At 40.3% G+C, this 25,347-nt stretch overlaps 1 protein-coding gene across 1 annotated transcript in view; it reads left to right on the top strand.

The window, feature by feature from the left end:
- Gnai1 (G protein subunit alpha i1) overlaps positions 1–25,347 on the top strand; it is an 80,215-nt gene that overhangs the window by 45,754 nt on the left and 9,114 nt on the right. Inside the window, exons 2-6 of the mRNA XM_036182207.1 lie at positions 4,072–4,114; positions 4,201–4,342; positions 16,782–16,939; positions 18,376–18,504; positions 25,135–25,264. Of these exons, the coding sequence (XP_036038100.1) occupies positions 4,072–4,114; positions 4,201–4,342; positions 16,782–16,939; positions 18,376–18,504; positions 25,135–25,264 (602 nt within the window). The remainder of the gene's footprint in view (positions 1–4,071; positions 4,115–4,200; positions 4,343–16,781; positions 16,940–18,375; positions 18,505–25,134; positions 25,265–25,347) is intronic.

Below are 25,347 nucleotides of genomic sequence, written 5' to 3'. Positions count from 1 at the left end.
CTTCATCACCTCAGCACTATGAAGCAGAGCTTCGCTAAGTGCCGTGTGGCTGACTTGTATTCCACTTTAACTTAAACCTTAGTTTACGTTTATTCAAGGTAAATAAAGTTGTTAAATTTGCTGTAAACAGAAATTCCGTAGAAGTGCCTGGCATGCACTAGGATGACCTGACAAGATCCCCATGTTAACAGCTGATCAGCTGCTGCTGATGGCTGCCTACAACCCGCAGCAGGGAAATAAGTGTTGGAATGCAATCCTAGACCAGGGAAGTGAACAAATGACTTTCCAGTCCTGGGGTAGATGTGTCCCTCGGCAGGCTGCCCTGGGTTCCATTGCCAGAACAGCACCGGGGTTCCATCCCAGAAGCATATAGTTAGGTGGTACATGTCAATAAACTCAGCATGCCACAGGCGGAGGCAGGAAGATCACAACTTTAAGGTCATCCTTAGCTACAAGTGAGCTGAAGACGTAGCCTTGACTATAGCTCTGTATCAAACACCAAAAATAAACAACACAAACAACTAGTTTTCTGAAGTCAGGCGTGCTTTCTGTTTTGATTTTAGATATCTGTTGTCCAGATATTTTGTCACCAGTGGGAAGTTAATAAGTTAATAAGATGGCTGCTTCTACTCTTCAACCTACACCGATGTCAAAGGAGCAATCTGCTGAATGTCCTTACAAAATAAGCCAAGCACCGCATGTCACCAATTATTTTAAGAGATTAAAATGTGAATTAGAATTTAAAGATAATCTTAACATCAAAAAAAGTTTCCCTCCACTGTAAGGTTTGAAAGTTCTATCTGGGTAATGGTGGCACATGTCTGTAATCCCAGCACTTGGGAGTCAGAGGCAGATGGATCTCCAAGTTGATGCAAGCCTGATGCAAGTGAGTTCCAGGAAAGCCAAGGCTACACAGAGAAACCCTATCTTGAAACTCACCCACCTCCCCCCAAAAAAGCAAAAGTTCTAATCTGTGCATACATAGTCAACTGAGAACAGTCTCATTTAATCCCCTTGATTTTCTTCTTTGCAGGGATGTCAAACCTCACTTGGCTTCTCTCACTTGAAGCTTTCTCTGGCCTTCAAATTGTCTTACTAACAGCACAGACTAGGGGGGCCATTTGTCAAAGCTCTCTGTGCCTGTAGGGTCACCCTGTGTCCAGATCCTAGATTTTGGCATGTTCTACCATAGCATGACACACTGCTCCCTGTACTTGTAGTATTCTAGAAATGCAGAAGTCTTTAGAGACTGCCTACCCTTGCTGGCTTAGAGAAATGTGTGGGCCATAATGCCTGCAATTGTGCCTTCACAGAGCCAAGTCACTGTTGTTGATAATAAATGATGGGTTGTTTATCTTGGAATTGTTTTTTATGGGCAGATGCCATGAAAGAGTCAAAGGCTGTCTGTAAGAAAGAATACCCCCATTGTTTATTCAATGCCCATTTTTCTATTTAATGTGAGGGTATCTTGTGAAATTTGCTTGAATATCAAACATTTAGTAAACCTTAGGCAGTTTCCTCCTGAGATGCTTCAGATAGGTCATTTAACTACAACTTGTTTTCAGATGCCGTGTGTGTGTGTGTGTGTGTGTGTGTGTGTGTGTGTGTGTGTGTGTCTGTTCATGTTCTCTGTCTGTCTGTGGCTGCAGGAGGGAAAGACAAAGGCCATGCTGAAGTTTAGCATCTATGAGTTCTAAAATCTTAAATAAACATAAGAGCTTTTCTGCTTTCTGCAGCCACTTGTGCCCTCTTAGACCACATATTCACATCTAGGAAAACAGGAGGCTCACAAGTGGCTGGGAGGCGGCTGCGCACGCCTTTAATCCCAGCACTCAGGAGGCAGAGCCAGGCGGATCTCTGTGAGTTCGAGGCCAGCCTGGGCTACCAAGTGAGTTCCAGGAAAGGCGCAAAACTAAAAAACTCGAAAAAAAAAAAAAAAGAGTGCACAAATGGGTGGAGTTGTCAGCTATTCCTGTGTCTTGTGCTCAGATGTTCTCAACAGACAAAACAGCTTCATTGGTCTAATGTGACACAGTAAGAGCATCTACTGCTAAATGCAGAGAGAATGAAAGGGGACCCCATTTCCCTGGCAGTATTTATGTAGTGGTGTGGCAGAGAGCTAGGGGGCACCTCAGGAGGAAAACTTTTGTAGGTAGCAAGCAGGTTTGGATGATGGTTCCTGGGTTTGTGACTTCTGTGAAAGGAAGACAGAAAACGCACTGTGGAACACACTGTCAGTGCCCAGCATTAGTAAGTCACACTTTAGTAAGTGCTAGCATTTAGCGGTGGTGATTTGCATGCAGTGCAGAGCCCTTGCTATTAACATTTACTCCTTAAAATTTCTTCATGTAGCTCCTTTAATTTTTTTCTAGATTTTTAAATTTTGTTTTATGTGTATGAGTGTTTTGCCTGCATGTGTATATATGTACCATGTGTGTGCCTGATACCAATAGAGGTCTGAAGACTGTGTCAAAGCCCCTGGAACTGGAGTTATGGATGGTTGTAAAGACACCATGTGGGTGCTAGGATCCAGGGTCTTATGCAAAAGCAACAAGTTCTCTTAAATGCTGAGTCACTGGAGGCTGTGGTTACCATGGATATGGGTGCCCCTTCCTCCTCCTCCTTCCCCTTCCTTCTCTATCTCCCTCATCCATTATCTCCTTCTCCCTCCCCTTCCCCCTTCCTCCTCATTCTAGATTTATTTATTTTGTATGTGTGTGAATGTTCTGCCTGTATGTATGTGTACCATGTATGTGCTTGGCACCTGTGGATGTCAGAAAAGGGCATCACATCTCCTGGCACTGGAGTTACGATTGTTGTAATCTGCCTTGTTTGTGCTGGAAATCAAACCTGGGAGTGCTCCTAATTGCTGAGCTCTCTGGATTATTTTTTTATTTTGATTTTTATTTTATGAGTTTTTTGCCTGCATGTGTGAATATGTATCACCTACATGTCTTGTGCCTGCAGGGACAGAAAGAGGATGTTGAATCCTCTGGAACTGGAATTACAGGTGGTTGTGAGTTGTTCAGTGTGGGTGCTGGGAGCAAACCCTGAGTCCTCTACAAGATCAGCAAGTGCTTCTAACCACTGAGCCAGCACTCCAATCCCTCAAGTGGCTCCTTGGTACCACTGCCCTTCTACTTCAAAGGAGCCAAAAGTTATTATTTTTGCCCAGCGGTTAAAATATCTACCAATGTGGAACAAAAGCATGAGTGAAACAATTTATAATACTTCAGTTTTCAGTCAGAGGTGATTTATTTTGATTTTCATCATTTTGGTTTTGTGAGCTAGAGTCTCACTAGCTGCCTTGAAACTCACCCGGTAGCCAAGGTCACTTCCGACTGGTGTCAGTCTCCTGTGTCAGCCTCAGAAATGCTGGGGTTAAGCTTTGCGCTATCGTGCCCAGCCAAAGACTGAATTCTTTTAATGCTTTAGAGAATAGACAATAACAGAAACAATTTTTCAGCTGAGTTTATTGACTTTGAAAGGAAGTAGTATGAAGTAATAGAAAAAGATTTAAATCTGAGAATTCTTATGTTTGGAAGCAAAGCTCATGTAAAATTTTATTGTTTTATTATGTTTTAAGATGTGCAACATTCTGTTAAGAGATCCGTATATAGTAAAGTGATACTATCATGAAAAAAATAATTAACATTCACCATTTCACACAGTCACCCATTTCTCCTCCTGTGGTAAGGATAGCTCAAATCTTCTTACTTACCAAAATCCTAAATACAGGGCTGGGCATTGTTCAGTGGCAGAGCATTCAGTTGTCTTGAATATGTGAGGCCCATGGTTTGATCCCCAGCACACAAAGAGAATGGGAAGGAGGAGGTCAAGAAGGAAGGTTGGTCCTGAGACCACTTCCTGCTGACTGTGAAACGCATGTTGTCCCTTAGATCTTTTGTACTTCCTCATTCTCCTTAGTTGCTGCTTTGTATCTTGTTTTAATATAATACAAGAGTCAATGTAAGTGACACAGAGTGTGGATCACACACATGTGTGTGCACTGGGAGCTAGAGATACTTAAGTGCTAATACTGAATGAGAAAATCCTTATTTTCTCTTCTAGGTGCTGGTGAATCTGGAAAAAGTACGATTGTGAAGCAAATGAAGTGAGTAGATGGAGATATTAGTTATGTTTATGGCTGCGAGTGACTTCTGCAAAGGAAGTGTGCTTATTTTCCTCTCATCTCTTTAGAATTATCCATGAAGCCGGTTACTCAGAAGAGGAGTGTAAACAGTACAAGGCGGTGGTCTACAGTAACACCATCCAGTCCATCATCGCAATCATTAGGGCCATGGGGAGGTTGAAGATAGACTTCGGAGACTCTGCTCGGGCGGTAAGTCCATCAGTTTGTTGGAGTGGGTCTGAGGACTATCTCATGGGATAGTGCTGTAGCTATATAACTGAGGCCAGATAGCTACTTGGACAGGAAGTCTAAAGGACAGACGTGAGTCAGGAAGTAAGTGAAGGAAGAAAGAAATGCACAGGCATGTTCTCTCTACCTTGCTGCTATTTCCTTGAATTATCTGGACTATTCAGAAATCACTGAAGTATTTTCTATATAACAGGTATATTAGAGTCTTAGTAACTTTTTGTCAATGCTACACCTGGGCAGACCCACTCAAAGTGGGGACAACTTGATTTTGGCTCAAAGTGTCTAAGGTTGGCTGGCTCCATTGCTGTGGCTTAAACACCATGCTGGAAAGTATTTGATGGAACAGTGGGTCACATCATGGTAGGCAGGAGGTAGAGACAGGAAGGGGCCAGGGACAAAATATTCCCTTCAAAGACAAAGCCCAGTGACCTGATTCCACCAGCCAGGCCACCATTCTACTTGCCTGTTCACCTCTAAATTTTTCAGCAGTTTAATCCAATGATGATGTTATATCCACCCACCCCACCACCAATCCAGGCATCTCTCAATAGCCCATTAGCCAGAAACCAAACATTTAGCACATGGACATTTGCAGCTCCTTTATACCCAAACATAACACATAGATGCCTCTGTGCCCGTGTGCTCATCTGCTGTTACCATAATAAAATACCAGAGATGATTAGCTTGAAAGGACAAAAGGTTCATTTTGGCTCACAAGTTTAGATATCTCAGTAGCACTTGGGAAGCTGAGGCAGGAGGACTGCTGTAGACCAACCTGGACTACACAGTGAGTACTAGGTCAGCAGGGCTTCACAGCAAGAAAACAAACCAAAACCATTTCAGCACTGAAATGATCTGATCATCTGTTCTTGGGCCTAGTCTCAGACAACAGCAACTTGACCCTGAGTAATGAAATCAGGATGGGTTTGCTTATCTTTGGAGCAGGAAAGTACTGGCTATTTAAAGACATGAATCAGAGTTTCAGAGCCAAATGGGAAGGGGGTTACATGGCAGGACTGCCACAGGCCATTAGTGCGGCAGGCTTAGTGTCCATGCAGGCTCTGGGCTGGACTCCTTTGACCCATAACATGCTTTCCGTTTTGTGGAAACAGTCTGGTCCTTTCCCAAGGCGCCTTCTTCTCCTTCTTTCTCTCCATTTGATGCCTTATCTGTTTTTATTATGGCTGTTACTTGTTTTTTGTCCATGTGTCACTGAAAGGAAATCCTGCCGTTTTTGCACTGTGGATGAATCTCAACAATATTATGAAATATAAAAAAGTACTGTCTGGCTTCACGTAGATGTGAAATCAAAAAACCAATGTAAAAGTCACGTATCAAAGAAAAATATAACAATTGTTAGCAGGGGCTTAGAGTAGAGTGGAAGGAAATAAAGGTGTGTAGCTGGAAGTCTGCAGAGTAGCAGATGTGTAGGATAACGAAATCTAGAGAGGGAAGGTATGTTGGGGATTTAGCTCAGTGGTAGAGCGCTTGCCTAGCAAGCGCAAGGCCCTGGGTTCGGTCCTCAGCTCTGGAGAAAAAACAAAAACGAAACAAGAGAGGGAAGGTATAATATTGTGACTGGTCAAGATCATTTTAAATAATGTTTTATCATTTATTCATTCAATACTTTCAGGACACTTTGTAGATGTAACCGGCTTGTTAAATAAGAAACACAGAACCAATTGCAGAGTTAAAAACCACGAAGTCAGAGCAAGAGCGGAAAACCTTACCCTTCACTGCTTCTGCTGTGTGTCCTATCTTTTTTATAGATTTTCTGTTCTGTTTTCTCATTGGTTGTAAACCCAGCCACATGACCTCCTCGTCACTGCCTGTTTCTACAGACCTCCAGGTCTTCTGTGGTTGGCGTGTGTCTGCCATGCTGGCTGTGTCCTTGAACACACAGAGCTGCCTCCCAAGTGCTGGGATTAAAGGCGTGCCCCACTACCGCTCAGCTTCTACTCTGGATTGCTCTGACTTCAGGGCAACTTTATTAACATATAAATAAAATCACATTTCAATACAAATAAAATATCACTATAACACTTGTTAAAGGAATAAATGATAACTGCTTACATTACAAAGTGAATGAATAGTAGACGAGACAAAATAGTCTAGATATAATCAACTCTTATTCAAGGAAAGAATATTTAGAAGAATATTATGAATTATTAAAAATTATTTTGAAGTGTTCTTGGAAATACCAGCAGCACCATTTTTTAAACCTGTTTAAAAGAACAGGGCAGATGGAATCCACACTGAGATTAAGGAGAAAAAGTAAACAGAAATTGTACTTTGTACCAATTCCAATTATGGTGATTGAAAACTTAGCAAATTCATTTTATGTGAGTCAGTCGTAGAGTCTCATGCCTCTTAGCCCAGCACCTGGGAGAACTGAGGCAGGAGGATTGCCCTGAGTTTGAACTCAGGGACCTACTAAGATACACAGTAAGTTCCAGGACAACCTGGGCTACAAAGTGAAACTTCATTTCCAATACCAAACCAAAATAAACAACAGCGCACACTCTCCCACTGGGAAGCAGGTCCTACTGTGGCTGCAGGGAGAAATGCTTCAGAGCATGTCTGTGCTGAGAGATGGTGCAGGGGCAGTGCAGCAGCTTTATGAGAAGCTCTTTGATCTTTTTCTCTGGAGGAATTCTTTTTGTTAAAACTCTCTTTATAAGATCCTCTGGCTTAGCCTTAAATGCACTGGTTTATGGTTAACTGCTTTGGAGGTTGGGAATCTGAGCATCCACTTTGCTCAGCTCTGTAGATGCTCGCAGCCATGGTCCCTTTCTACTTCCAGTCCATCATCTCTGCTGTCCTGAGCCTTCCTCAGTTACTGATTCACACAGAGGGTCTGTTCTCTGGTCTGTTCCCCTTCTACTTGTCCTGTATTTCCGGATGCCTTGTATCTACATAGAATTTAAACCACTACAAGCCCCTTGTGATTACTCTTGGGAATATAAAGATGATTTAAGTAGGGCCTGCAAATAAGGAAGGCACACTTGAGCTGAGTATTGTAACCTGAGAAAGAAGTTTATAGGCAAAAGTGAAGAAAAGGCAGTCTACAACCAAGGAATATCATATTTAAAGGCACTTTGAAAATTCCCTTTTCAGAATTAGCAGTTCCTGTGAGTGTTATATGGTGAAGGAAAATAGATATTTAATTCTGCTAAGGATAACAGATCTGCTTTACAAGTGAAGGCAGAGTGAATAATCTTTGGTAACAAGCCTTTGTCACTATCTGCTTTCTGAGGGTCACACTGACTTAGACATACCAGTATTCTAAATTTGAACAGCTTACAAATGGGGAAGATTATTAGTTTAGCCTTTTTGTTTTTCTCTGACATTTATGGAAGAAGAGAATGGTTTATTTTGTATTTTGTCTGTTTGTGTTTCCCTCATGGATTCCTCTGAGTATACTCATTGTTGTTAAATGTTTTTGCAATGGTTTTCTTTGAATATTAGAGATATTTACTCTTTGTTGTAAATCTTTTCTAATTACAGAAGTTTGTTGTTGTTGTTGTTGTTAGTTTCCTTGGTTGTTTTTGTTTGTTTGTTTTTTGCAATTAATTCTAACTTTCCCGTCTTTTTCTAATGGCTCTAATTACTGTCGTTCTTGCTGAGCCAGGGTACCCTAAAGTGTCCTCAAATGTGTGATAGAGCCGATGACGATCTTTGTGTGTGTGTACATGCCCATGTGCGTGTTCCTGTGTGTGTGTGTGTGTGTGTGTGTGTGTGTGTGTGTGTGTGTGTGTGTGTGAGAGAGAGAGAGAGAGAGAGAGAGAGAGAGAGAGAATATGTTCCTGTGCATTTTGTGTGGAAAGCAGAGGTCCACATCCCTTTTTCTTTCTCAATTGCTTGCCACCTTGTTTTGGGGACAGGGACTCACATTGAACCTAGAGTTCATTAACTCAGCCTGGTTGGCTAGCCAGGGCATTTCAGGAGTCTGCCTATTTTAGTCTTCCCAAAACTGTGATTAGAAATGCACGCTGCCGTGCCTGGCTTCTTACCTGGGAGCTGGAGACCTGAGCTAGGCCCCATGCTTGTGTATAGTCACTTACAGACTGGCCCAACTTCTCAACCTGAAAATTACAAGTTTTTATAGTACTATGGTTTTTCTCTGTTACATCTGTCCACCTATTTGTGGGTGTTTTCCATTAAATAGGATCTAAACATGTCATAAAATGTGTCTCCTGCCTTACTACCATTTATTAAGTAATCAACCCATTCACCAATGATTTGGAAACACTACCTTTAACATGCAATTTAAATTTAACATGCAACTTTTTTCCTTTGCTGATGTAGCTCAGTGCCTCTAATCATGTTGGAATCGGAAACAAAAGAACATCTACCGCATAGGATTTTAAGAAAGAAAAGAATCAATGTTGATTGTTATAACATGTCTTCGATATAACGGGCCTCAATAAATTATTGATTTTATTATCTATAATTGTACTGTTATTGTTGACAGATGCTTCATAGATGAACTGGCACCTAGTAGGTTTGACTACACTCTTTATTCTTTTACCAAATATCAAGGCCACTATGCATTTCTGTTCCAAATGGACTTGAGAAGTATTTTTCTCTAATTCTGTTGAAACTAAACAGACACTAAAAAAGCCTGTTTTGTTTTTGATTATATCTTTTTTAGTTAAAAGATAAAGTATAATTACATAATTTCACCTTTCCTCTCCCTCCTCCCTCTCCCTAATTCAGACACCTCTTTTTTAACCAGTGTTGTTACATATACACATAAATGAATAAATACATAAATGCTGGGGCAACAGGGCTGTCTCTATGGGAAACTATCTCACCCTCTCTCAGCAGTTGGTTATTGCTTGGAGCTCTTCATCTAGGGGTGAGGCTCTGTGAGATTTCCTCCATCTACATTGAGATTATATTTTAATATGCACTTTGCTTGTTGAAAAGTGAGGGAGAAAGAAATAGACTTTTCGGAAATTGTGACTAATATATGGTAATTTTTGCAGCTAGCAGATTTATACACAGTATATACATTGGCAATTTTAGGCAAGGTCAGGCATGTTCAGAATGATACGGCCACAGCTCACACATTATCTATTTTGACTGAAAAATAAAAATAATTGTTGGCAGATGTTTCTTTCCCAGCAGCAGCTCCCAAATAAACACACAGAGGCTTAGTAATAATTATAAATGCTTGGCCAATAGCTCAGCCTTGTTTCTAGCTAACTCTTACATTTTCAATTAACCCATATTTATATCTATACTTTGCCAGATGGCTTGGTACCTTTTCTCAGTATGGCATGTCCATTTTGCTTTCTCTGCATCAGCTTGCTACTCCATACTCTGCCTTTCTTCTCAGAGTCCTCCTAGTCTGGCTCTTCCACCCAATTTCTTCCTGCCCAGCTATAGGCCAGTCAGTTCTTTATTAACCAGTGAAAGTAATACATATTCACTGTGTATAGAAGGATTATTCCACAGCAAATAATTCTCAAGGTTGGTATGGTGCAGTTAAATTTATGACTGCTGTCCCTTTAAGGCTTTCTCAGAGTGAGGGTAGTCCACCTGTGGATATTAAAGTATTAATACTTTAGATTGTTGTGTGGTGGGAAGCATTATGTAGAACTGTTAACACATACTAGGCCCTGGATACTTTAGTTAGAACTGTGGGCTAGCCTACAATAACATGCACAGAATAGGGACAGCCAGGAAGCAGGCATTTGGCAGAGAATGTGTTTACTGGGATAGCTTTAAAAATATGAAGTTATGCCAGGCGGTCATGGCTCACGCCTGTAATCCTAGTACTTGGGAGGCAGAGGCAGTTGGATCTCTGTGAGTTCAAGGCTAGCCTGGGCTACAAAGTGAGTTCCAGGACAGCCTCCAAAGCTACAGAGAAACCCTGTCTCGAATAAAACCAAAAAAAAAAAAAAAAGTTATAATTTATGTATCATTGTACTTTTATTTTTCTAGTAGGGTGAGATCTGAAATAAATTGGAAACAAACCCAAGCAAATAATTTCACTGTTTAGAAGCCACTTAAGATGCCTTATACTGTGAGGAACCTCGGAGCCTGCCTGAGGTCCACTTAAGCATGTTCCTGACCAGCCTCACTTGGCCCTTAGGAGGTGGTCCCCTTTCTCCTTGAATACGTGTGTGGTTTGTTTTCATCAGCTTGGTGGTTGTTTTATGTCTGTTTGCCTGATTTGCAAGATTGCTGTTGAGGAATGCTTAGCAGTTTACCTTGACAGCAATCTGACTATATATTTTTTTCTTACTCTAGGCAGCCAAAGTTAAGGGAATTGCCGGGTTTGTGATTAGTGAGTCTTAGCTCAGTGTAATGTGAATTCTTTCACTTGTATAGTTTTCCACAGTCTGTCTTACTGTGTTTGTATTTCTGTTGTGGCTTGTGCCCTGTTTGCTTACCCATTATTTGCTGGTTTGTAAGTATGAATGTATTAGCCTTTTGTTCCCAAATGGTAGTTTCTCATATTTTGTTTATTACTTTTCATTTCATTGTTGGGTATTTTTCATTATTAAAACTTTCATTATTAAAACTATATTATTGTTTCTATTATGTCTAATTTAGAGCATCTTCACTCCATTGAAGATTTAACCAAATATTTATAGCTCCTTCAAAGGTTCTGTAAGGCAGTCAGTTTCAGTATCTCTGTTTGTTCTTTAGTCCCTCTGAAACATTCTGTTGGATGAATAGAATAATCTGTATTTATGATTCCCTACTTATGACTTATTCCAAAAATACTGATGGATAATAAGTAATAAACAGGGAAGTACAAATATGCCTTATTCTATTCACGCTGATGGATAGAATAAGGCATATTTGTACTTCCCTGTTTATTACTTATTATCCATCAGTATTTTTGGATAATGACATTCTTTCATACTAATTTGTCTTACCCCCTCTATCGTATTAGTTTATGTTGGTATTTTTATCATCTCGGCATGCATTAAATTCAGACTGTTCTACATACTGTAGGTTTTTAATAGCCGGTAATTTCTACTCTTTCTGAATCTCATTTCTTCAAAATGTCCCGGAGGCATTTTTCCTTGCTGTGCCTGCTAGATGAGTATCTGAGGCATTTACAGTAGTATCCCACTTTATGTTAGAGGAAAAAGGTGAGGAGTCCATGGTTTTATATTGTTTCCATCCTGAGAAATACCTATGTAAGTAGCTAAATGACATTAAAATTTGAAGTGTACTGTCTGCTTCCAGCATAGTCTATTTTCTTGCCTCCCTTCACTTTTAATTATCATGCATTTCTGTGTCTCTGTTGACTTTTGAACATGCACATGAAAAACATAAATGGGGTTGGAGATTTAGCTTAGAGGTAAAGCGCTTGCCTAGCAAGCATGAGGCCCTGGGTTCAATCCTCAGCTCAAAAAAAGAAAAAAAAAGAAAACATAAATGCCAGTAATTTTATTTTTTATTAACTTGAACATATATTTATTATCATAAACATACATTAAAAATTTTGGTAATACATTTACCTGTAATTTACTTTATTGATACAATGAAGCTCATGATTCCTCATAAATTCACTGAAATTTAGTAAAAAAAAATTTACAATCTTAAATGAGTTAAAAACTAACCTAGATTTTATTTTTAGGCTTTACCCTCCCCCCTTTTAAATAGTATTTAAAAGGGGGGAAAGGAAAATGACTATCTTCTTGTCTCAAATCATTTTTTACTATTGATTTTAGAGAAAATCTGTTGCAATCTCATGCTTCCTAAAGCAACCCGTCATCATCTGAGGTTGGCATTGAGCCACAGTGTGACTAACACACCGAAGGTCTTTGTTTTCCTGATTATAGCTCTTAAGAAATATATATATGGTATATATACACACATGTACACACATATATATATATATATATATATATATATATATATGTATGTATGTATAGCAGCATATCTATAGGAATGTGGTGGGTTACACAGAAGAGAAGCTATCATTGTATGTGATTTCCAATATCATTGGCAAATTTTATAGATGACTCAAGCATTGGGATAAGGGATACCTATTCATATGTCAGACCTGGCAGCAGGAAGTTATCCTTATAGCTTCAATTCAGAGCTATCTCTGTTTTTCATCTAGTTTATCATATTGCTTTCCTTGTGTTTTATAAGGCCTTTTGATGCTCTCTGTGCAAAGATTGCTTTCATCTGGAATTTTGTCTTCTGTGTCATGGTTAGTCATCTAGCCGTTGCTTTAAAAGCCTCCCCTGGGGCTCTCATAGTTTTGATTGCTTTGACTATTAAAGAACGGTTTTGCTTTTGAGTGAATCCTGATGTGTCTGGTCCTGAAAATGCAGTTTCTGCTCTGTGCCCCACAGGAAGCATACTCTTTCTTGCCTTTGTGACCCTTAATATGTCAGAAACCAACGATCCTGGTCCTTCAAAGTCTTCCCCAGCCTGAGTAGAGGCTTCTGAATCCTAAAGTCTGAGAGAGTTTTAGACAAAATGCACACCACAGCCCGGTGTCTAGCCTATCCCTGGGAAAGCCTGTGCTGTCTGGCTATTGCAGTCCTGAAGTAAGCGGCCCCTTTCTGGGTTCCAAAGCTCAGTTATCAGCTTGGATTTACACTCTCAGATCATATTGAACTGGCCTGCTTCCATGTTCATGTCCATTCTGTCTTCAAAAAGAAAAGTTAAGATTGGTTTATTTTTCTGTAAGTGAGCATCATATTCATAATCTGCACCACATGGTGCGTACAGTGCTGGCTTGTATGTGGAGAGTGGTCTGGTCTGGAGGCAGCAGGTAAACTGGAAATGGAACTAGGTCTAACTCTGAGCTGTGCCCCCAGCCCTTCTTTGCTTTTAACACCATAGCATGGCCCTGTAAACTGCTTCACTAATCACACTGCAGTCAGCTTCCACGCTCACTGTCCCTTTATCTCTGACTTTATGTGCTCCTGTGGATGTCTCTAAATGATTTTGAGTTTTGTTTTATATACATTTTACAAAGACTTTTTTTCCAAAGTGGGATAAAAATAGTCATTGTCCTAAAGTTTTAAGTTTTTAGACAATTATTTTATAATTTTAGACAATAAAGGCTTACTGGTTGCTCATTTACTGATTTATATGATGACTGGGTGACTGGCTGTGGTCCTTGAGCCAAGTTGCCTTGGACCATGCAACAGAAAAGGTTAGGTAGGAAGCTTTTTATAATGCTTTCTGTTCAAATTCTTTACCTCAGTGTTCACCTGTGGCTGATGGCTAAATGTCCAGCCAGTGTTAGTTTTTCCCGAGACAGGGTTCCCTGTAATTTAGATTGACTTTACAGTCACTGTGTAGCCCAGGTTGTCCTAGTATTTGAGATGCTCCTATGTCAGCCTTCTGAGTACCAGGATTATAGCTGTACACCATCACACCAGGCCAGGCTTCCAGTTACTGTAGGGGAATACACTCCTTGACAGTTTGTGAAGAAGAGAAGTTTTTAATGCTAATTTTACTGTGTAGTTTTGAAGTTTGTGATTTGATGTCATGGGATCTACAGGATAATAATATAGTTACTACAGAAAAGCGAGTTAACATGTCCATCATCTCGTTATATAGTAAAGCAAGTTAAAATGGAGAACTAACAAGGCAACTTCATGTAGTTTATCTGGTAGTTAAAAGAGGTTTATTTCAAGGTAACTTACAACCAGTAAAGGAGTCAGTTACAGGACCTGGGAGAGGTGAGGTGTTGTCGAGTATGGTTCTCTGGAGAACTCTGACTTGGTCTGCCATCCAGCCTCACAAGGAGCCAGGAGAGCCGGCACTACACATCTTGGGTCTTAAGGGCTCCCATCTTGGCCAGACCCCAGGGCAGGTCATAGGCTTGTGTGGCAGTTACTGGGGCAATGCTTCAAGGTCAAAGCTGGAACAGCCACCCACATCATCTCACATCTTATATTTTTGAATGAGAAGAGTGACTAAAAGGAACTTAATTAATATAATTCCAATAAAATGCAACTTTACGATTAGTTTAGGTGTTGGGCATTAGCTCCTTGCACTACCTAATTTCAACCTGCCTTTTGCTACTTATCCTTTGCACTTCCTGTTTCTTCACCTACTTCCCTTGTCCTAGGTGAGCACAGTTTAATTTTCTATCTCTGCAAATTTGACCAACATTTTCTTCTGACTTGGAGGATATGGTCTTAAGTCAAATGAGGCAGGTACAGAAAGAAAAGAGTCACATGGTCTCACTGACGTGTGCAGTTTAAAAAAGGAAGAGACATTTGAATGCCTCGGAGAGAGCAGTTTACAAAGACAACGTCTAAAGTCCCTTCTCTGTTTCCTTTAGGGCATCTTCCTAGAAAGTATGAAAGAAAAGGTTCCAATCTGATGACCCAGAATAGAGGGTCTTGGTCTCTTCTGCCAAAACTTTACTAAAATTGATGAAAGATTGCATAATGTAATATATTTTTTAAAAAAATAAAAACCTATTTAAGTATTTTTCTGAACAAAATTATGTTTTCTGTGGTTTGGTAAATAAAAATAGCAAGGATTTTGTGTATAGGTTATTTCTAGAAGGTGGCCTTATTGCTTATTGGAACTAGGTCAATAGTACCAAGAGTAGCTGCAGTCTGATGGGATGCTTTACTAAGGATGTGTGCGTGTTGCTGGCTTTCATGTATTTCTCTTGTGGTTTACTAAAGAGGGAAACATATGCTTGAATAATGTGTTCCCATGCTGAGAAACTTAATTAGTTTCTATGATGAGTTCCAGCTGAAAAGAAAATGTTTCATGAATTAGCAGTAAAATGAGTTTGTATCATCAGCTTGTCTGCTCCATAAGCCTATCTTGAGACACGTCTCTTCCTCACCCTTCGTCACATTCTGTAAGACTCAACTGCAATGCATTCATCCCCCAGTAGTGGTGGGCAATTAGTTCAAGAACACTCAGCAAATGCCAAAATCTAAAGGTGATCAAATTTATTTATAAAATGGCTTCCAGGTTTGGTGATCCCTCCTGTAATCTCAGCAGTTGGCACTAAGGTAGGAGGATCACAGGTTCAAAGCTAGCCTGGACTGTGTATTAAAAACCTATTTTAGAAAAGTTAAAAAGTGTATTTACATGTAATCTTTAGAAATCCTACCTGTGTATTTTAAGTTATTTCTAGATTACTGTTAATAATACCTGATCATATAGGGTAATAGATTTTTATACAGAATTGTACACAGAATAATGATTAGAGTAAAAATATAAAAACACTATACCTCTCTAGTACATGCAAACTTTTCAGATACCTTCAACCTGAAGATTGGAGAGCCCACTGTAGTTCAGAAGGATGGTCCTTGGGAATAACAATGACTTATTCCCCTACTGTACAAAACCACACATCTCAAACTAAAATTAACCTAAGTAAAGTAGTAACTTGTGACACCTAGGCTTTGTTTTTAAATTATTTCTACCTAGAGTCTCCACTGTGCCACCAGGGATGGTAATTACTACCCATCAGAGCTGAGAACGTAAATATGCGTCTGGTCTTAGTAAAGATATGTTGAGCTGCAGCGCAGATGTTGAAGACTCGGTGTGAATAAGTGCACATGAAGTAGAAGCTCCTTTCTCCCGGCCTCCTGTCCCCCCTCTATGAAAGCGTGGTTGTGTAGGACAACTGGGATTATACTCGGAGGCTCCTCTTCTGTTTCTCTTTGGCAACAGTGACTGAGTGTGGTTGACTGTGTGTGGCACATTAATTGTTAGAGGCTTCATCACTAATGCAGAACCAGACCAACTTTATACAGTCTTCTTTCATTTAGAACTTTGTGTGTGTAGCCCCTCTCCGCCCGTGTGTCACGTTGTGGGTCTATCTATTCCAAAGCTGTACTTATTTCCCCACCCCCATGTCTGGGTGAGCAAACACCTGCTCCCACACTGATTATTAACATGTGAATATATTAATGTCTCTTGAGAATCTGCAGGCTAGCCTGTGAAACTATTGTTGGTTTCCTCACATTGATTTCTCTCTTCCCTGACAGTAGTTTGTATCTGTAAACTCTATCAAAAAGCTAAGACTTAATTAGATTGTGTTTTAGATCATCTTTAATGGTGTCATGCTTCCTTAATTAAAAGAATTTGGAGAATGACTTTTTGTATCATTCACCTTTTTTACTGTTTACTGATCTTCAGTCTACAACATTCTTTAGGTGGACAGTGAAGGCCCTTCACATGCTGTGACTTTAGTTATTCATTCAGCCCAGGTGCTCTAATAGCCACCTGCACCACAAAGCACGGGCTTGGGATTTATGTTTATAGCTTGTTTTGCATAAGCCAACTTTTCAAGTGGTGCTTTAAAGAAAAGTTGTGGCACTTCTATAAAAAACATGAAGGAAATTCACAGTTATGTTTTTCTTCTTGTGTATTTCTCCATCTGTAATTTTTAGCTTTAACTCCTCTTGTTTTGTCGAACATGCAGGACGATGCTCGCCAGCTCTTCGTGCTTGCTGGGGCTGCAGAAGAAGGCTTTATGACTGCAGAGCTTGCTGGAGTCATAAAGAGATTGTGGAAAGACAGTGGTGTGCAAGCCTGCTTCAACAGATCCAGAGAGTACCAGCTGAATGATTCTGCAGCCTAGTAAGTAGCCACAGCTTCAGAACTCAACTTCAATGAATGATCATGTGCTGGTAATCTATCTCCATGTCACTTGTGCTGAGGAATTGCCTGGCATGTTCTTATACAACTCGTGTTTCCTGAGTGACAATATTTGAATGGTTTCTCTGTCATTTATTTTTTTGTATGTTTGTGATAGCAGTGCTGTTATTACCCACGTTTTTGAAAAGCCTCTTGCATATGTAATCTCTAATTGAAACTGTATAGAAAAGAGTTGTCTCCAGTAAACTTCCAAGAATGTCACTGAAACTTCCAAAAATACACTCTGCATTTCTCAGAATACTGATCTGCACTTAGATACTCCCTGCACCCTCTTACTCTTGGTGAGCTCTCCATGCCTTAGACAGGGTGGTGTAGATATCTTGTTTAGGTGTGAGCCCTCAGCTATCACTCATTCTCTTTATCTTAGACATCTGTGAAGCTCAGCATTCACCGCCATTTACTGTAAAGAGGGGCTTCTCTCATTAAGGCTGAGAGTAGCTTTTATCTGTGAGTATAAACATACATATTTAGAAAGTAGCTTTATATTATATCAATTTAGTAACTATAATTGGGCCTACAACTTCCCCAGAGTTGTTAATGGGATTCTGAACTGTGGAGCAGGCCTCAGTTCAAATCAGACAGCAGTTGGTTACCCCGGTAATTGTGGTACCACTATTGAAAGATGGGGACACCTTGCCTCACAGCTTAACTTTTTTATTCATAGGGTTCACAAGACCAGCGATGCCTTTTCTCTCCCTGCAGCCTGCACAGCACCTCTGGGACTTTAATGCTTACCTTCAGGGAAGAAACTGTTCCAGCTTGCTTTTTCTGTATCTTAAACTGAAGTGTGTGGTGCCTTTAATAGTAGGGTCTTATCCTCTAATAGTGATGAGCAAGTAAGGCCACTAACAAGAGCCTGTATTGTTTTGGGAGACTCGATGTTTGTAGAGCTATTGAATTCGAGAACAGAACAGTGTGGGTTCCCCTGTGTGAAATACAAGGCTAGCAGGAAACAATAGTGCACCCAGTCTTTGCTAAGCTTTCTTGCCACTGCCTCTGCAGTTAAGACCTGTGAAATATTCAACAGAGGGGAAAGTATTGACCAAGCACGTGGTTCCCTAAAAGTGTAAGGAAGAATCTTAAAAAACAAGCACATGATGTTTTTAGTTTGGACACGTTTAAGCCACTTCCCTTTGAATTGATATGACTGATAAACAAGTTTAACAAATGTAAATAGACATTAAAGGATTTTTGAGTGATTGTGTGACATGGAAGCTTAAACCTGTTGTTTTATATGCTCATAAAGACCCCTGAAAACTTAAGAGCACTACATGATTAAAGCATGCTGTAGTGTTCGTTTTAAGTAGTAGTTTTTGCCTCTTGCTCCTGTTAGCACTGTGTTTATTGTTTGTTTTCAGTTATCTGAATGACTTGGACAGAATAGCACAACCAAATTATATCCCGACTCAGCAGGATGTTCTCAGAACCAGGGTGAAAACAACCGGGATTGTGGAGACCCACTTTACTTTCAAAGATCTTCATTTTAAGTGAGTAACTTCCAAATATATGGCTTATAAGCTTGGTTATAAAATGCATTGCTTTAGAAGCAAAAGGGAAAATAATAAATGTTTATAACATTTTTACTGCTGGAGAATTTTTTCATAAGATTAGCAAAATAAATTTATGGAAATGAGCAAGAACAACATTTTCAAAAGAATATGTTGATTTTTATTAAAAAAAAAAAAAAAAAAAAAAAAACAGGCAAGTTCTCTTTGCCTGTTATTTTTCCAGTGCCCAAACTATAATTGAGTCTGGCTGTGTGTGTGTGTGTGTGTGTGTGTGTGTGTGTGTGTGTGTGTGTGTGTGTGTGTGTGTGTGTGTGTGTTTAGAAGTAACTTCTTTTAAAAAATTTTTCTTTTTATTTTATAATTAATTTAATTTTACATATCAGCCACAGATTCCCCTGCCCTCCCTCCTCCTGCCCCCCTTGCCTTCTCCCTAATCCACCCCCCATTCCCACCTCCTCTAAGGCAAGGACTCCCCTGGGGATTCAGCTCAGCCTGGTAGATTCAGTTGAGGCAGGTCCAGTCCCCTCCTCCCAGGCTGAGCAAAGTGTCCCAGCATAGGCACCAGGTTCCAAAAAGCCAGCCCATGCACCAAGGACAGGTCCAGGTGCCACTGCCCAGGGGCCTCCCAAACAGTTCAAGCTCATCAACTGTCTCACTTATCCAGAGGGCCTGATCCAGTTCCATGGGGGCTCCTCAGCCATTGGTTCACAGTTCATGTGTTTCCACTAGTTTGGCTATTTGTCCCTGTTCTTTTTTCAATTGTGGTCTCAATATCTCTTGCTCATATAATCCTTCCTCTCTCTCGCCAATTGGACTCCTGGAGCTCCACCTGGGGCTTGGCCATGGATCTCTGCATCTGCTCCCATCAGTCACTGGATGAGAGTTCTATCATGACAGTTAGGGTGTTCGGCCATCCAATCACCAGAGTAGGTCAGTTCGGGCTTTCTCAACCATTGCCAAGTCTGGCTGTTTTGACTAAATGATGCTACATCTTTAATATATAGGTCCATATCTGATGAAGGCATTGCTGTCTGTCTTTAGGTAAAATAAGGAGCTTTAGTTTTAGAATATGTGCTTACTTATAAAAATGTGTTTAAAGAAAGGTGCCTTTGAATTTTTTCATGATATTTGAAGTCTGGTGGTGGGCAATGTTTGCTTCAGGTGTCCAGTGAGACCCTTGACCCTTCTGGGGAAGAACAGTACAGAATAATGAATTAGAAATGGAAGGGGTTGGAGGATATTCCCTCCAACTTCTCACTTGGAATGAGCCAGTTTGAGAGGAAGGCAATAACCATCATATAGACATTCATAAAATTGAATTTCTCTTCTAATAAATAATACTTTTCAAAAAAAAAAAATGAGAAAGGCAATGATTGAGTCACAGCCAAATCCCAGTTTTAATTGGCCAGCTCCACCTCCAGCCCCTTGACAGCGGCTTTCCTCCAGGTTTCCCGTAGATGACCTGCTGCTGGATCTTTTGTGTTTACTTTTTGTTCCCCGTTTCTTTGTTCTGATTGCTCCACTTGCTAAACTGATGGCTTCCCAGTTAGGACTGATGCACACGTACCATGGTGTCCCCCACTTTGTCCCTTTCCCTTTCACTTAAGTAATAATGATAGAGTCAAGGAAAATGAGGCACTTATTTCATACAAAGATGTGTCCCTGAGAGCAATAACTTGACTACAGAGTGTTTTACTGAAACAGAATGCCTGAGTTTTCACAGAAATCCAAGACCACTGTGCTGTTACTTAAGGTTTAAAATTATATACTTATTTAAGATTACTCTTTTTTCCCTTCATATTATGTTTCTATATTTTGAAGCTCTATTCAGGACCTGGAGAAAATTGTTTTTCAAAACCACATATCTTAATTCAATTTCATTTAAAATGACACATTCCCTAAGTGTCAGTTTTGTGTCCAGAGGAAGGGATCCTGATGTAAAGCCCTGGGACAGCTTGCTGGGCCCCTCTGTCACACAAACCTGACAGTAGTTTGATTACTCAGACTGTATTAAATACCATGTTCCCTAGACCATAGAAATATCAGCTAATTAGGAACCCCAAAGAAAGAATACAATGCTAGAATTAAATGTGTTCCGTGGGTTTTGTATCATTTTTCTTGTTCAGCAGGTGAGGGTTTCCTTTTGTTTTCTTAAACCAACGTGATTAAGATTGGTTTTGGGAGCACAGCAGTTGTATTCTTGTGTAAGGTCCAGCCAAGTGCCTTCATGCTCCTACAGAAAGTTACAGATCTGATGACTCAGATTGAGCAGATCCCACTTGTCACTACAGAAATTATTAGAAAAGAAATTTATGATGTATGACTCTTCCCTTAGGAAAACTGTCTTTTTTTTCCCCAGAGCTAAATCCCCAACCCCTGAAAACTGTCTTGATATTCATACCCCATGTTTTGTTAAGGTTTCATTGTTTTTAAGTTTTATGAGAGATTAGATATCTCATTGTTTAATATACTCATTACACATTTTCTTTTTCAGGTTATCTTCAGTGCTTTATGTTTGGTTTGTAGAAATTCAAATTGTATATGATTGAAAAAAGTATATTCCCTTAGCCTTTCTTCTACACCATCACCACAGTATCTGAAAAGTTGAAGGAAAAGAGGAACAAAAGGGAAAACTAGCAGCTACTGCTAATTCATCTCTTCCACATCACTGTCTACACTCCTTGAAATGGACTAGTCATGTTGTCATTGAAATTGTCTTTTTTGTTTTGCTTATAAAATTCTCTGGTTCAAGATAGTCATTCAAAAGAAAGCATTACTATGAATCATGGGTTAGACTGCTTCAGGTAGCTTTGAGTCTCTAAAATGATAAGGATAATGGAACAGAATTTTTAAAAGCAATTTCATCAAGGAAATTCTCAGTCGGAGATTTGTTAGAAAACAAACAATTGTCAGTTGTCAGTCCACTTCCTAATGAAGGCTCAGTACTCCAAGCCGGGAAGTTGGAGCACAGTTACCTATTGACAGACAATTCCATCTCAGCTTGCCTCTGCATGTGTGTGTGTGTGTGTGTGTGTGTGTGTGTGTGTGTGTGTGTGTGATAAGTGAAGCCTACCTGCTGATGTCACTGTCACTGATTATCAGTGATTCCCATATTTAAGCTTTCCAAAGAAGAACATCAGTTCCATTCTGAGTTCCCATAATCTCTTCTAGCTCCAAACATGACTCTTTCCCTGTGGTCTCGAGGACAATGCAGACTGTGTGTCTGCAGCACAGATTTTATAGCACATGTGGTTTAATATCCACTCTTTTTTCACTTCTATTCCTTCTCTGAGCCTCATGGTGGTATATTTTCCCTCCTTACCGAGTCCCTGCCAGGTAGCCTTCCTGCTAAATGTATAGGTCGTTAAGTAACCATCTGGTTTGGAGACGTATTCATTTGTTGCTCCATTTGTCTTAAAACTATGCAAGGACATTTAATTATAAAGATGTTTATTGTTTGAAGATTTAAAATGTATTTGCCTAACTCCAAGACATCTTTCAGTCTGTTTTTTTTTTTTTTTAATTCTGTTTACTTAGGATTTTTGTTTGTTTGTTTTGCTTTGCTTTGTTTTTGAGACAGGGTCTCACTTTGTAGCCCTGGCTGGCCAGAACTCACTGTGGCTACCCTCAAATTCATAATCCACTTGGCTATCCCTTTTTGGGGTTCTGGAATTAAAGGTGTGTGCTACCAGTAGTTTACCTCATTATTATAGCATGGACTAAAAACTTAAATTGCTGTGTTTTGGAAAGGAAATGGAAGGGAAATTGTGAGCTGGGGTGGTCTAAGGAGGAAGTGGAAGGCATTTTGGTTAGAACAGAAGGGTTTGGGACATTGATATCCCCATTAAGTACCTGGGTAAACCCCATTAAGATGCTTAACTATTAGAATGTTGCCCTTCATCAGAAGGGTAATAATAAAATGAGTCTTTTTTTTTTCTTTTTAAAAAATTGTGTAAAGAGAAAACTCCATCAGTGTACCAGGGGACAGTTGGCATGATTTATTTATTTAGTAGTACATATTTATAGAGTCCTTTTTGTATCAAATGTTGGGAACATAAACAAGCAAAGAAAGACAATGTCTTTGCTTTAAATTCTTCAAGGAAAAAGGCAGGTAAAAAATGCAGATATTTAATTTTTAGGAGATGGTAATTGCTATGGCCAAAAGTAGAGCTTATGGATAAAATATATCCATTACACAATAATATTTTCACTTTCTATTTGTTTCCATACAAATTTCCCCAAACTGGGCTCATGTACAAGTGAAAATCCACCATCTTCCTGTTCTGGAGGTTAGAACTGAAATCAGCATATTAGGAAGCATCCCCCTCACAGCACTTGGGGATCGTATTCCTGACCTGGTGTTAGCGTCTGGTAGGTGCTGGCAATTCATAGCACACCTTGGCTTACACCTATGCCTCCTCTCCTGTCACATGTCCTTCTCTCCTGTATGTGGGGAGGGACTCCCTTTTGGCTTGGAGTTTCTTCTTCGGTTTACTTCTCTGCGGTTGTATTCCTAAAAGCAGACACATCATCACTTACAGACTCTAGTGTTGACAAGAGCGCAGCCGCTTCTGCCAGCCTTTAAGGCATTGCCCTGCAGGGGGCCCTTTCCCTTTCCTCCAAGAACTCCTCACCGGTGTCTCTAACCAGCTTTGCGTCTGCATTCTTCTGTTCATCGCAGTACATGCACGCCCTAAGACTATAGAAACTCCAGGGGTTTTGCTTTCATCTGAATTTGAAGTAAATGGACTTTGTTATCTGTATTTCAAGATAGTCTAGCTGTTTCTTTGTATGTGAAGTGCTTCAGGACCCTTCAAGAGGGTACTCATATTCAGTCCTAAGCCCCTCCCCCTTTCACATTGTAGGTACTGCTTGTAGTAGCCCCTTTTTCTGCTGCTGCCATTAGAGTCCCTCAGTGTCTCCAGCGAACAGGCATGACTAGGCTGTTTGAAGCCCCTGCCAGACCTGAGTTGGCAGAGCAGGCTATCAGGCTCAAGTAAAAGTTGTGGTGCAGTCCTGGGAATATTTTCATGTTGTCTGAGAAACCGTAGGTTTGATTCTTCAGGCCTCTTGGTTGATTGGAGGGAGCCTGGCTGCATCATTGAGCATGGTCTTAGTTACTACATCAGCTGTAGACATCAAGCATCTCAGTAACACAGAAACAATGCTAAGTGACTGAGTAACTGGGTGGGCAAGGCAGCACAGAGAAAGTGGAGGATGGGATAGACTGGTACAGCCCGTGGTGGAGTGATGCATACTGTGTGGAGAAGCTAGCTAAGGTTAGGGGAAATTCTTTATAAACTGTATTCCTAGGCAGTGTAACAGATATTGACCTAATTAAATCAGTTCTCCCTTGTTCCTCTTTGATCTCTGTTACAGTGGGTCACATCTTACCCACTCTGCTTTCTGTTTACTTCTAACCTATCCACTCTGATTTACGCTGGGGTAGGATCATTTTGTTATAGCAAACTTTTAGGAACAGCTTCCAGCTAAACCAAGATGGTGGAAGTAACAGTACTAGTGGGCCAATTCAGATTTGGTTTGTAGGCCACTACTGCTCTGTAGGGATTAAATAGGAATGGTTTTAATTAGTGCAACATCGAGATAAATGGGGCCTTTAAAAATGTGCCAGTTTACACAGTGTTTCCATTATATAAGTAGTTATTTCTGGGCTGTATAATATAGTCTATGCAAATTTAAACTTTTGCTTAACTTTTAAACTTGCCGGGAACAAGAAGAAAAGGTCATTGGCATTCTATTGTTTGATTATGTCAGAGCCTTATACACTAGCCTCCACTTGTCCGGGATTGTGTATTATATAAGGACTGAGGGGTTTTTATTTTAAAGGTCCCTCACCTCTTCTCTCTCTTGCCTCTCTCTCACTTTATAATCTACACAAACCTCTTGGCCCCTTTCTAAAATGACTTTGCTGCACAACCATTTTCTTACTGAAATTGTTTTGGCGTTCCATCAGCATCTTGCTTTCTGCTCTGACAGAACTTGTTTCTCAATAGGAACAGGGGAGCCCGGTCCTTGGGCTCTGCTACTCGGGACTGGCAAGGCGAGTGTGTTCTCTTTGATTCCGGGCTTCCTCCATTGCGTCCTGTGACTGTCAGTGTTTATAAGCAGCGAGATCCATTCATCTCGGCTTGCGTAGATGTCCTAAGAGCTTTCATATGTTGGTTAATGGGTGTCTATGCTTTTATACATTTTTAAATTTTAATTTATTATTTGTGTGTGTGTGTGTGTGTGTGTGTGTGTGTGTGTGTGTGTGTAGACAGAGTGCATGTCGAAGGGACCCACAGATTGAACTCAGGCTGCTGAACCACCTCAAGGCCCCATTTGTAGTGTTTGTTAAGAGTATTTTGTATTTTGTTTAGAGTTACCCTTGCTGCAATCAAAGACTCTATTAAAACATAACTTAGCCCCCGCCCTTTGCCTTTGAGAAAACAAATTGGTAACATTTTTTCCCACCCACTATGTCCCTTTCTCCTTTCTTCCCATCCCACAGCCCCCAAACTATGCAGAGTATTTTCGTTGGCATTACAGAACTCCTCGGAGCTTTTGAACATTTAATGTGGTGTAAAGTCATAAATTTTCCTCTTACAGAATGTTCGATGTGGGAGGTCAGAGGTCAGAGCGGAAGAAATGGATTCACTGCTTTGAAGGAGTGACCGCCATCATCTTCTGTGTGGCCCTGAGTGACTACGACCTGGTTCTAGCTGAAGATGAAGAAATGGCAAGTAGAAGCACTTCTAGGGTGCAGCATGAAATACCAGGAGCTGCAGATGTTGCCAGTAACTCTTCTGAGAAATCTTGAGG

Source organism: Onychomys torridus, chromosome 3, assembly GCF_903995425.1.
Source record: "Onychomys torridus chromosome 3, mOncTor1.1, whole genome shotgun sequence".
Taxonomy (NCBI): Eukaryota; Metazoa; Chordata; class Mammalia; order Rodentia; family Cricetidae; genus Onychomys; species Onychomys torridus.
This window is presented reverse-complemented; position numbering and strand designations above follow the sequence as displayed.